The sequence below is a fragment of the Porites lutea genome, chromosome 3 (genome assembly GCF_958299795.1).
Source record: "Porites lutea chromosome 3, jaPorLute2.1, whole genome shotgun sequence".
NCBI classification, from domain to species: Eukaryota; Metazoa; Cnidaria; class Anthozoa; order Scleractinia; family Poritidae; genus Porites; species Porites lutea.
The window spans coordinates 10,197,884-10,211,602 of NC_133203.1; the positions used below are offsets into that span (position 1 = coordinate 10,197,884).

Here is a 13,719-nt window from a genome sequence, read left to right on the forward strand (position 1 = left end):
GTGCATACATCTATGTAGCTCATTCCAGGGCCTTTTTCGTCTTTTTGCAGATTTAATAAATAAATAAATAAATATTATTGAACTACTGCTCCTGCATTTCTGGCATGGAAAACCATATGATCAGCAGTTTCTTTTTGCAGATGTAGTGTGGTGTTTTACCCTCAGGGTAGGCAGTCAAGGAGTGATATTGTTTTGTCAGTTCATGACACAGACTGCATCAGTGCCCACAAAAAAATACTTGTACAGTGCAAGTCCATTCCTGAAATAACTTCCCTAATATTCATCCTGTAGCATTCAGTGTACCACAGTTACAGTGTATAAATAATGCAACATGCCAGGTGTGAACAATCACAGTTACACTAGGCTCCCGTCTGCAAGGTTTCTATGTCAACCAAGTATAAAGACCTTCACTGCATGTCAGCTCTTTCAAACAGCTCCCTGACAACTGTTCAGATTCCTGGTAGTGTTTCCACTGTCCACTGGAGATACCGTTACCTTCTTCCAAATCAGATCCACAAGAAACAAACCCCTCTGACTCTGATTTTGTGTGGCTGCTTGGGACATTAAAAGCCACAGATGGTTGGTGTGTAGAGAAAGTTGCTTTGAAGGTCCCTTTTTGCGAAGTCTTCAGTAGTTGACACATTTCAAACAGGCAGCCTGGCAGTAATGGTCCAGAAATTTCCAGACTATACAACTGAAAAGAAGCAAAAATCATTTTATAGCAGGTCTTTCACTTTGTTTTCAAGTTGTTGGGTACATGCATGCTTTTGGTCCTATTTGTTTCTTTTAAAAGTAGTCAGGGGACATGCTCATGGTTAGCTGGGGAAAATCTTCAGCCGCCAGTCCTCACTGGCATCCCTGTATAGCATTCATTTGAAGGATGTCAGGTACTCTGAACTTGTTAAATCCAGGGCACCCAGCATGAGGAATTCTATGAAAAATCCAAGATTTCCTAGTTACCCAGGAGCAAAAGTGAGGCACCAGGAGTCACTGAGCCTTGTTGTAGGAGAGGATCCTGGGAACAAGGTTGACTAGGTACTGCTATCTGAGCACAGTCTTCACTCTTGCAATAGAAACATTGATGACCTATAAATTTTCCCGCAGGGGCAACACAGATTCTGCTCAAATGTGCCTTCTGTTTGAATGGACACACTTCAGGATTTTTTTTCTGTGGTCTCAAAATAAGAGCCAACTTGTTCAGAAAATGTATTACTTCACATAAATGATTCACTTGAAACTTGTTGCAGGGCTGTCACTTAGGGCTAGTGGCCAGGGATTTTCCCCATGCCAGCTATCATGTGCATGGCTTCTGGATGATTAATAAGAAGCCAACCCTCCAAGTTAAAGTTTTTTTGCTTGGTCACCATTTGGCAACCAACTCTTCTGGTTTAGGGAACTTTTTTTACAAAACATGAAGCCATGTACCATGGCAACCAAAATGGTTGCAACTTGGAGGGTTAGAAGCAAAGAAAAAATAGAACCAAAGAACCTCCTAGCTGTTCAATCCCCTGCCCACTAATTGCATATGCCCAGCTAATTAAATTGTTAGTGACAGCACTGTTACTGTACAGCACATAATGGTTTCACAGGAAAGTACCATAAATGCTCAGATCCACAGCTGTGATCTGGGTGAATAGTCACACTTAATCATTTCACCTACCAGATGAGGTTTGGCTTTACTAACAAAGAGTATACAGTGTACAGGCAGAATGTTCTTTACCTGTGTCATCCCTTTGGCTTGCTGATGCTTTAATATTCCTTGGTTGACTTTCAAACTTTTCAAGGTGGCACCATCAAATGCAACAGGAGCCAGAAGAGTTGGTGGAACATGTGCAAGTGGCCCTGTATTGGAGACTAAGCTCTTGCAGTTAAGCAGGAAGTTAAACAGAGCGTGTGTGTCAGGCCCTTTCACCAGCACTGTGGATGTTGGCTGTTGATCAATAGTTCTGAGGTCGTTTATTTGACGTGGAGTAATGGCTTTTGGGTTAAGCTGAGGAAACTGTTCTTTGTCAAGACCCATGCTTTCTAGCCACTCCCGCTTGTCACTGTATTCATCATCAGAATCACTGTCCCCAGCCTCTGCCTCCTCTTCCTCATCTGAGTCCTCAGTTTGAGATTCACTCCCAGGCTCTTTCTTCCCTTTGCTATCCAAATGTGGCATCACAAAGTCAATCCCTGTAATTTAGCAGAATAAAAGTCCAGTCATGATAATATTTTACACACTTCAAAGACAACCTTTGCTGAATCTGATTGTGGAACCAAGCAAACTGCTCCTGAAAAGAGTGAGATCAGTTTCCCGAAAATAGTTTCATTACTTCAGTCACAAGTCTCATGAATGCAATTTTCTTGGCACCTGTGTCTTTCACTGCAGGTTTTCAGGGCTGCGAATCCATTTTTTCCAACTCAGATCTGGCTAGAAGACTGCCTACTTGTTTTTCCAGCTAATCCTGTGAGACCCATTTTATTAGCTTAGCCTGTGTTGACAGGCATAATCTAACCCCAGCTTGTAAAATGTCTGCGAAGCAGCGCCAAGATGCTTGTTCTTGGCTCCCAATGGACTCAACAAATTCCCAGTGTGTTTTGAATCTCCCTTGAACCTGACTGGCCAATGAAACAATGACTTTTTTACAGGCCAACCAGGGCAAATACTGAGATCCTGGTACACAGCGGGAGGTCTAGCCTGCCCGTGTGCACAGGCTACTGAGGGTCCAGAAAAAAGATTTAGCAGGTTCGCAGAGGGACTTTACAAGAGTTGAGCATAGGCTAGTTACAGCGGTGAGGCACGTCCCTACCTCACAATGTGAACAGGGCCTAAGATGTTTACTACTGAGAAATACTTACCTTCATTCTTCAATGCATCACGAAAACCTTTACTGGTTGGGGTGATAATTACTTGCATACATTTCTCTCTGTTGATTCCCGCAGCTTGGAAGAGCATAGTGTTTTGGTTTGCTACCAGATAAAAATAAGGGCAAAACCCAACTCGCGTAAGATTAAAAATTGATCTGAAACTAGCTATCCAGTCGCTCTGAAGTGCGGAAGCCATTTCGTTTGAGATTTGAACATCCCTTTTTGAACCTACTCTCCCGTCGACAGATTTTCTTGGGAATAATTCAAGCCAAGGTAGAGAAGGATGCGTCCATAATTTTGTGAGGGAACAAAAAGACGATGGATGACAGTTTGCGGAATTGCTACGCACATCAAGATCTGAATCGACATCAAGATCTAGTTCTTTTGTTTTACAACGAACGAAGTTACTCAATCCTTGCCCTTCGTCCAGAGTTTTTAGAGCACCACACCATTGAAACGAATTGGTAGATGTAAATCTTATTTTGTATTTCAAACTCCAGTCTAAAGGAAATGCCTTTGTACCCTCCATTTCCTCCATCATAGTTTCAACATCTTCACTTTGCTCACAATTAGCGTCTAAAGCTTTCTTGTTGTTCTCGTATAAATTTTGCTCATCTTTTGTCGATTGAAGCGATTTTATAGAAGCATTTTTCACAGTTTCGTCCAAGCCATCAAGAGCTGTAAAAAGCTTACACTCAGGGGCTTTTACTTGTGAAGTAACATTCGCCTTTTTACGAGGAGAACACCGAAAAGGATTTTTTCTTTTCAGCGCCCTTTGGCCGCGTCCATCTTGAACTTGACCGTTGATAGGTTTCAGGGCATTTGAAATCCGCAAAGATGGACTATGTGTTGCTTTCTTCCTCTTAACCTTCAATTTGATAACACCAGAGGGTTTTACAAGCCGATTGAACCCAGTTTTCGGGGAGGTTTGAGCCATTTCGAGAGATTTTTCACGTTGTTTTTCCAACTAACATTATTTGTTAGCATAAGCACTTGAATATTTTAAAAATTCCGCGCCAAGGTGACTTGACGTCACCAGACTAGTACCCAAGCCTACACCAACAGCGCTAGGGCGGAATAATTGGGCGGAATAGGGGAGGGGACAAAAACGTTTTCCTGTAGCCAAAAAAACTAAAGAATCACATAAAAACCTAGAGATTCATATAATCATAGAGACACTACTTCAGGTGGTCTGAAAAGTGTTAATGGAGGAGAGAAAGACCCTAAAAGTCATACAGAGATCAAGAGAATCGACTGAATGGAAAAACAATGATTTCTTTGGTAAGTTTATTGGAACGGCAACCAGAGGATCTTTGTGAAAGGGGGAAGTAATGGTAGGGGAGGAATGCAGTGATATGGGGAGAGGAAAAAGAACTGTCTTCTATACACCATTTTAGTTGCCCTGAGAAAACAAACTTGGGAAAAAAAAGATGAACTGGTTGGCAAGGTAGCCATGCTTGTGGACAAAACGACAAAAAAAACTTGTACATTGTGTAGGAACAAAGATTTCAGTTCCTAGTAGAGGAAAATGCTTTAGTTTTTGTCCAATAGCATGCCCGGGGAGGAGGGGGGGGGGGGGGTTGGGGGTACTTAAGATTTCAAGTGACAGGGATGCTCTAATGAGGGCAAAAAACAGAACACAATAAAATCCCTAGTTACCTCCCAAGAAAACCCCCAAAAAATCCCAGGACCAAAATTAACCTCAAGGAATTTCAAAGCCTTCCAGAAAGTATTAAATGATATACAGTAGAAGAATAAAAAATCAGAAATTGAATCAATTACAGTGAAACCTGTAGTAAGCGGACACCCTCGGGGAATGCTGTAGTGTCCGCTTAATACAGGGTGTCCGCCTAATACAGGTTTCGATAGATAACATCATATGAGGTGTCAAATGCCATTGAAATGAACAATGGAAACGTTTAGAATACTCCCAGAGACTATGACGATATACGTTTGCATTAATTTCTTTATTAAAGTGGACCAATTGATCAAGGTACACAAACATGGATTCCAACTCAAATTTGAAGAAATCAGACGAGTGAAACAAGCTCTCTACAAACAAAACGAAATAGAAATTCAAAACAATACTGTACTTTGAAACTAATCAAATAAGCACACCAAGTCATGTTTTTTAATGTGAAATCGAAACATTTGTGGGTGGTAATTCGAGCAATCTTTCGCATTTCTGGTGTCTGGCATGTTGGGTGATGGAATTTAATTACAAGTGTCCTTTTAATACAGGTTGGCAACAATAGAAATGACCATTTCAGGTACTTTTTAGGTGTCTGCGTCCGCTAAATAGAGGTGTCTGTTTAATAAAGGTTTCATTTAAAGTAAATATGGGAAATAAATTTGGGGACTTCGGCTACTGTCCGCTTAATAGAGAGTGTCCGCTTAATACAGGTTTCACTGTATTGTTTAATTTGTATATTATGAAACAGATCCTATGTCATATAAAGTCCTATGTGGCCAGGACACAATGGCACTACTATTCTTCAGATTGTTTTGAATACCCCCCAAAAATTGCTAGTTAATCAAGCCACCCAAAAAAATACTTGCCAAATTTTCCTACCCCCCCCCCCCAAAAAAAAACCCTGAAATCCAAAATTTCAAACCCGTCAATTGAAATCTTGAGTACTCCCCCCTGGGCAACATGGCCTCCATCACATCTGCTTAAAACCAGAGGGCAGATCTGTACAGCAAGAGAAGTTAAACAACAAAAATACATCACTGTCTCGTTCGATTGAAACCATAACATTTTATTATATTAAATCTTTTGTGTATTTATACATATTATACAAAATATGATTCTCAAACTTTATGTTGTTGACTTTTAGGTTTAGTTGCAAGTTCATATAAGAATAATATTTTTCACCATGTTACAATCATTCAATTTGACAAACAAAATATTACATCTTAACTTCATTTGAGTCTCATTTTCTGTTATATTACTTGTGAAGGTACCCATGAAAAATAAAGCAACAGAAAGGCAGACTTGTCAGATTCTGACCAAGACTTAGACCCTGTTTACATGGATTGGGGGACCCCGGTCTAGTGGGGTAGGTTTCTTTTGTTTTGTGTCCCCCAGAGCATGAAAACAAAAGAAACCAACCTCACTAGACCAGGGTACCCCACTCCATGTAAACAGGCCCTTAGGGAGATATGACTATAACATTCAGGTTTTTTGAACTAGATCGTTTGGGTGTGTAGTTCTTGTTGGATTCCTTTGGCGTGGTTTCGGCACTACGTTCTTCCTTTTCAGCGGACATTAACTTGGCTATTCTTCTTTCTTCTATTTTCTAAATAGATTCAACACCAGGGCAAGCAAAGTTTAATATGTACGCTGATGTAATGTTGTCTTTTAAGCTTCATAATTAGTATTTATTATTAAGATCTTTCCACAGCCTCTGCCACCACATGCTGTCACTTTCATGTAGTACATTATTTGTATGAATAAAAATTATTGCTGGGTGGTCATAACGTATGATGTTGTGTGTTTTTTAGCACTTCGACTTTAACAACTGCCTGTGCAAAGTCATTAACACAAGATCTAGAATAGATTGCTGGTGTGCCCTATTATTTATTCAATTCCTATACAAAGGCACAGAATTGAATAAGTTGTGGTTATTATCGAAGGTCAGTAGAATAAATTTAGTTCTATTCAACAAAAAATTCTACTTACTGCTCTGTATTTTGACAGGACTATGTCCTTGATTTGTAAGGGGTTTAGTGGACCCTGTACACTGCTTTCACGTCTTACAAAGACCTTCAAAAAATGAAAAAAGCCTCATGTTGTTCCATAATTACATCTAAGACAGTTTAAATACAAATTGAATTTAAATTAAATTATTGAATCTACCACAAGCACTGCCAACACACTAGAGGCTATGAAAGTAAGCATTTTCCTCTAAATGAGAACTATTTCCACTAAGGATAAAATATACAGGGCACTTGAAAATCCCCTTGACAGTACGCTGCTCCAGATTGAGGGACTTTTTCAGAAGGAGGAGCTTATCAAGGGTTGCTCATAGGGCTAAAGAGAGGAATTAGTTAGTAAGTAAGTAAGTAAGTAAAGCATTTATTTAACCAACATAAAATTACAGCTATGCTGATATGGTCATGTGTAAAATTGAAAAAATTATTATTTTACATGATAAAGAATTAAATAAATAAAATTGATATGTTTTATAAATTTTATAAAAGCTAAAATTGGATTAAAAACTACCAATAGTACTAAAAAATTATGATGTATAAAATCTAGAAGACAAGATCTTAACAAAGCATTTAAAATTTTCTAAACAGGTGTTTTTTTCCTTAATCATTTGCTAAATTGTTCCACAGATAAGCACTCATATATTGAACAGACTTCTTGACTATCTGTCTTTGGGGCCAGCAAGTTGAAACATAATTGATTCTTAAAAATGTATTTGGTTTCAAGCTTAAAATTGTACGTTTTTTAGCAGGGAAGGCATGAGTTCGTGGTAACATGAGTGAGCTAATGCAATATTTACTTTTGTAAAATACATACAAAGTCATGTGATGTGGTATATCCATTTGCTCACCTCATGCTTACTGGTTTCATACAATTCTCCCTTTTCACCAGCCTTTACTGATATTTCTATAACATACGTGTCATCTAAAAAAGTTCGCCTCCCCTCTCTCCTCTCCCGATCTGTCTGTCTATAGGCCACTGGAATAAACTTTACGCTGACGAAAATGGGAATAAAAAATATATTTACACTCTAAAAAACACTAACTATTGATCTAGTGAATGTACAATCCACTTAGAGGAAACTTCGTTATCTAACATGTTATCTAATTTGAAGATGCTGCTGCTGATGAACTTGATGACAAATTTCATTGAGGTGTCACTTAACATGTCTGATTAATTTGATTTCTAGGGCAAGGGGGGGCACTTAACTAACTACAACTGCATTGACTATCATTAAGAAATGATTATGATTTTAAGTTTACAAGTTTAGATGTAAAAGTTAATTTAGAAAGAGGATTAGATTTATGACATCACTGGAGAATACACCTGTTTGGTGACCAGAAAAATAGCTACAAAACATTGATACATGCAAATTTTTAAGTAACTTGACCTGTAATATTCTCTACAGGTCTGTAATGAAAAAAATAAGGTCAAAGTATAACTAGCTGTCCTTAGTAACATCAGTTCCGATCTGACAGATACATATGGGATATTCACAATTTTTCATTTGATTTGGACGGACTGAAGTAAAGCAACATACCTGTACAGAGAAGGTGATACTCTCGGAAGGAATCCCATAAATTCTCTATCCACAATGTCAAGAATTCTTCTCCTCATTTCAAATGAGCACCGAATGCCACGGATTTTTCCTAGTTAACAAACAATACACCTTAAGTTTAAAGACATAAAACTAACAGTAGGGTTGAAGTTAAGGGTAGTCTTCAAACTAATAATTATTATGAATCTGATATAAAGTACTAATACTTTTACCAAGTCGACTTAATCTAATAATCTTCACTAAGGTTTGCATATATTCATATGAATGGAAACTACTTATGGAGCACATCCACATTCATCAAAAAATCTATTGGCCTTCTTTGCAAAGACTAAAGCCCTCTTTGACTTATTTTCATACCTAGGAAACTCAATCAGAGGCAATTGTCTCATTGACTATTATCTTGGTCTAACGCAGTTTCTCATGAAATTACTTCCCTGAAAATAAGCCACTTGAGTCAAATTGATACCGTCTCTACAGGTCTCCCTTATTTTCTCCCAACTATGTACCCCATCCCAACCACACCCTCCTCTGCCACAACTCCTAACCATAAAACCTCCCATCCTTGACACCTGTCCACAGGAAATCAAACTAGGGGCAGTCTATCCAAACCACAGAAATGGAAGGTAAGTACTACACTGTGAACATATGAAAAATATTAAGGTAGTGCTGGATTTCAACAATGTAAACTGCAGTAATTATTATTTAATTTATTTACAAAAATTTAATAATTTATAAGTATTAGCTATAGTCAACTAACCATTGTCAAGGATACCAGCTAATAAGACACCTCCATCTGAATTTAAGAATGCGCTCCCATATTTTCGTACATGCTTTAAGGAAATATTAACAGGTATAAACAGATTAAAACACACATCTTCAATACTTTTATAAGTGATTTATATCAATCTGAGATGCAAGCAGACATAATAATAATCTTGTTGGCATAGGCATAAAGAATCCAATGAACAGACAAAAACTCAGAATTGGGAAATGCTTAATAGTGATGGCAAGTGGGAGAAAAAGGTACAGAAACAGCAGCTTCCAATACTAGCGCTGGAAAAAAGTAATTTATTGAGAGACGTACTGATAGAGACCCCTGAGACCCTTGGTTTTTAAATCTGAGATTTTAAAGCAGAAACTTGTAGTTTCAGAGCCCAATAGAAAAACAGAGCACTATAAACAAGACTCTGAGACTTGTTACAAAAACTTCTAAGATTCAGAGATAAGATCAAAATATTCTTAGACCTAGTCTGAATTGCATCAGCCATTTCCTCACCCCACCCCCAATGGACAGCCAATCACAATCACAAATTTGATTCTTTCATCTTTGCATTTTTGCTTAGCTGTCAACTCTTTCATCATTTTTTCCCACAGTCTATTTGCTGCCTGGAACAAGGTTGCAATAAGTATTGTATATTGAGGCAATGTACCTTCTAAAATTAATATTGGCAGCACCAACTGGTTATGAAGAATTAGCCTTAAAAAAGTCGGTTATGTCCCTCTGTACACCTTTTACGAATTAATTGTTTGATATACAGCAACTTGGCTTAAATTGAAGTCACCTTGGATAGCTCATCAGCCAGACTAGATGGGATTTACCCTGTGCAGATTCACCTGATCGCGATTTGGAGTTCACCTGATCACTGCAGTGTCCGTAATAAAGAGGTTAAATTTATATGAATTTACTCTCTGGGGCCGAGATTTAGTGTCTGTTGTCCGTATTAGAAAGAGTCCATATTATAGAGCGTTTTTTTCAAAAGAAAATATATGAGAATTTTGTCGGGACATTGGAAACTGTCCATAACATAGAGGTGTCCATATCAGAGAGGTGTCAGTACCGAGAGGTTCGACTGTATTGGACTATGTCCCTGAAAATTATACGCATAAATGTAGCCCATTAACAAAGATAAATCACTACATTTAGCTGTCAATAAACTGTCAATTAGACCGATATCTGGCCGTGTGATTGTCATTCGTGATCAAAGTTCATCTACAAGTCTTGAACAAAGTACAGCACAGCTATTCACAATCAAATCCTTCTCTGGCTAATTTTTAACAGCATGGAACTTTATCACAGTACGGAGTAACCATTGAATGTTAATCTTTAACAAACACTAGGCAATTTTTACAAACCCCTATTAACCAGACACCCTCTTTTAGGTGGACACTTGGGAAGGTCTCAAAGGTGTCTGCTTAATAGAAGTTTCACTGTATAACAAAACACTTGATGTCAGATCCCTTACGAAATCAGTTAGTTTAGTTTGACTCTCGGGAAAACAAAACTAACTTTTTCCTTCGGGATCTGGCATTAAGTGTATAATGTATTTACCTCTGGTAATATACTGATGGGGTAATTACCCCCTCCAGTTTTGAATTCATGGTGCCGCGATTCAGTGACACTGATAATACTGTCATAAATGTAATATGAACTTTGCCTGCAAATAAGACAGTCAAGAAAAAAATATTAGACATATGAGTGAGCATGATAAATGTATAGTTACAAGTAATTTGAGCTGGTTATATGCACAGGTGCTCAGTTAAAAATATTCAGTGTTCTATATCAGGCGGTAACCGGTAAAATTTACCACCTGAAGCAACACTTCTTACCGCCTGCAACGGCCTGAAGGTTCACTAAACTTAAAGAAGTAATTTTAAAAAAATACACAAGTTGTGATCTGATTCTGACATGCCACAAGGAAATGAATGAATGAATGGAAAAGTACTTAAGTATACACAGCTTTTCGGCTTTTTATGGGCCACGCATTTTGGAAAGAGAACATTGAAGACAGAGTAAAATTATTGGAATCAATCATTTAAATTGTTGTGTAAAGGTAACGTAACAATGGCCAATTTGCGTAAAGCAGGTCTTAAAATGAGGGAATGACATTTCAACAGAACTTAGTACCTAAATTTCGCGGCAAAGGCAGGACCATATCCCCCTCCCCCACAGGAAAGTGCACCTCTGGCACATATTTTTTGCCTTACCGGCTATGAATGGTCCCTTACCTGCTGAGCTAAAATTTAGGGAGAACACTGAATATTAATAATATTATTATTTTTATTCATTATTGTTATAAAGTCGAAGTGATTGTTTTTCTTTAATCGACAAAAGGTGTTTTCTTAATTGAAATGTACTGAAAATAGTACTTTCACTGGATGTTTTTTAAAGCCAAATTTAATAATTGTAAATAGGACTTGTAATTAGCCTTTTTATCAATAAAATATTATTATCATTATGACAATAATGATGAATGAATATAATAATATTATTATCATCATCATCATTATTTCTATTTCCTTGCACTTGTCATGTACTACGTTCTAAAATGTCAATTTTTCCCCATTGTTTTTCTCACAAGGGAACAAGAAGAGAGAACAGTATATAGGAGTATAGTCAAACCCTGCTTTACAAACACCTACACAGACATCTCATTATCACACACAGTTTGGTTTGTCGCTGGGGAAAGTTAACCCTTACATTTTCTCTAAATTCAACCCTCTTAATACCGACACCTTCTATTCTACCCCCCCCCCCCCAAGTGTAGTGTCCGTATTAACCTGTAGGGTTTGACTGTATAAACAATGATTTTGTGTTTCTTTGTTGCAAGTTTCTCCTAACTTTAGCATATAAAACAAAGTCTGCATTATGGGGGGACTACTATCCTCCCTTTCCCTCTAAACAATGGTACTCCTCTATAATGAAAGAAACAACTAAAAAATATGGTGTCAGGTAAGATTCCTATACAGCTGGCAGCAACCTCAAACTATTTCACACAAACAGTTTGTTTGAAAACCTAAGCATGTATTCATAATAAATATATGGGGCTGATTGCAAGTCTTACTTTAAGGTCATTCCTTTTAGTTTTAAATACTTGCAAAGTGTGGGAGGGGGGGAAGGGAGGAAACTTCACTGTCCCTGTCACTTGCTTCTCAAATCTACCATAATTTTTCTCTGACATACCGCCACTCAAGTGATGACTTCTTCACACTAAATGGTTCCAATGGTGTCATCAGATATCTTGCAGTTCGCAGTGGTCCAGCCGGGGTGGTAAACAATGTAGACCTTACATCCTGAGTGTAGGTTCTTCTAGTAAGGGCTTGAACTGCTACCGCAATCTTATCACGTAATCCATAGCCTACTTTTTTCACCAGGGAAATTACCCGAGACTTTTTACTTGGCTGCACAAGCGATGCATCTTCCCTGTTATCCTCCTTTCGTTTCCTCTTGTTCAAAAAATTCATCTGATTATTTTTGAGAAAAAAATAATCAAAGATCTTTGAAATACACTTTCTTTGTGGTTTTTGACACAATAAATGTAAAAAATAACTATAACACTTACAGTTAGCATTGTTTAATACACATTTTCCAAAAATCATATATGCAAAACACATCCACTTTACAATATTATTGGCAACAACAAATTGCCTCTCCCCTCCCCCTGACAATGTTGTTCTTGGTTGATTGTGGTGAAATGTAATAATATTGGAAAGTGCATTTAGAACTAACATTTGACGCAATGCACATTATCAAACAAGGTACTCTACAACATGTATTCCAGAACGTTAAAACAAGGGAGGAGGGGAGGGGATACTGTGGCAAGATATTGATCAACTTACCATAATATGGGCTATATAGGTATGTGCCACTGTGAAGGGTATGGTTTTCAAGCAGCTAACTCTGGGATAGGGTATAGAAATCAGAGAGGTTGGGTCTACAGTGAAACCTCGATTTAACGAAGTGCCAAGGAACTGGGGAAATTTGTTTGTTAAATTGAGGGCAGGTTCAATATATGGAACTCCATTTAACGAATTTTCAGGAAAACTACCAAAATATTTGTTGTATCCAAGTCTAGATAATAACTAATTTACAAAACCAAGCATTTACTCCTTAGAGTAATAGACAACTCTGCTACACATCTAGATTATAAATTACACTGGCCAGGGATATTGCACACACTAAAAAATTAGCCAAATATCTTGGCGCCAGTTTTGCAAAGCACCCTTCAAATGTTTGCTTTGATTGCCATGATGACTCCGAAACATCGATCGCCCTCTCTAAGTCTTATGATCATCTAATTTAGATCAATATCCCTCGCCTAAATCTTCATGGCCGGTTGGTGCTGACCAAATTTGGAAGAAGCGGGAAAATACGATCATTGACCCCGTGCATATTAAAGTAAACGCAATTATTGATTAAAAATGGACGGAAATTCTCAGAACAAAAAGGGGTCGATGCCTGTCATCTGCTTTTTGAGGAATGCCTGCGAGGAAAAATATCCTGCTATAGCCTGTATTACCTGAGCCAAAAACAGTCAAATGTTTTGATGAACTCTGCGAGGAGGCAATGATGTTTTTGAATTTGCAAACAATAAAAATGTGTTGCTCGTTTATCTAACCGCAGTTATTAAAAAGGTCATGATCATTTACCTTAACTTTGCTTGAACCTCAACACAAGGAGCTTTTCTCCCATGATACAAAATTTGAACGCCAGTCACCACCAAAGTTTTTAACCACCAAAGCCGTATTTGCGCGAAGCTATCCTAGTTCCCAGTCCGTCCTTCTGTCTAAGGACCGCGCCCCAAATTCGACTTTCGAGACA

At 38.0% G+C, this 13,719-nt stretch overlaps 2 protein-coding genes across 3 annotated transcripts; both read right to left on the minus strand.

Moving 5' to 3' along the window:
• Positions 1-29: 29 nt before the first annotated feature.
• Positions 30-3,787, minus strand: LOC140930429 (protein downstream neighbor of son homolog). Its single transcript, XM_073380117.1, has 3 exons — positions 2,842-3,787; positions 1,721-2,175; positions 30-694 (listed from the first exon to the last, which is right to left on the minus strand). Exons 1-3 carry the CDS (start codon positions 3,785-3,787, stop codon positions 383-385), a joined length of 1,713 nt encoding a protein of 570 aa, XP_073236218.1. The 3' UTR covers positions 30-382.
• A 1,801-nt stretch (positions 3,788-5,588) lies between these two features.
• Positions 5,589-13,633, minus strand: LOC140929364 (schlafen-like protein 1). 2 transcript variants are annotated; one of them, XM_073379162.1, is made up of 8 exons: positions 13,548-13,633; positions 12,082-12,362; positions 10,450-10,555; positions 8,878-8,950; positions 8,103-8,211; positions 7,413-7,557; positions 6,533-6,616; positions 5,589-6,149 (listed from the first exon to the last, which is right to left on the minus strand). In XM_073379162.1, exons 2-8 carry the CDS (start codon positions 12,360-12,362, stop codon positions 6,003-6,005), a joined length of 945 nt encoding a protein of 314 aa, XP_073235263.1. In that variant the 5' UTR covers positions 13,548-13,633; the 3' UTR covers positions 5,589-6,002. The 2 variants fall into 2 exon arrangements, with proteins under 2 accessions (XP_073235263.1, XP_073235264.1); XM_073379163.1 differs by having other exon boundaries at positions 13,553-13,595.
• Positions 13,634-13,719: the final 86 nt, after the last annotated feature.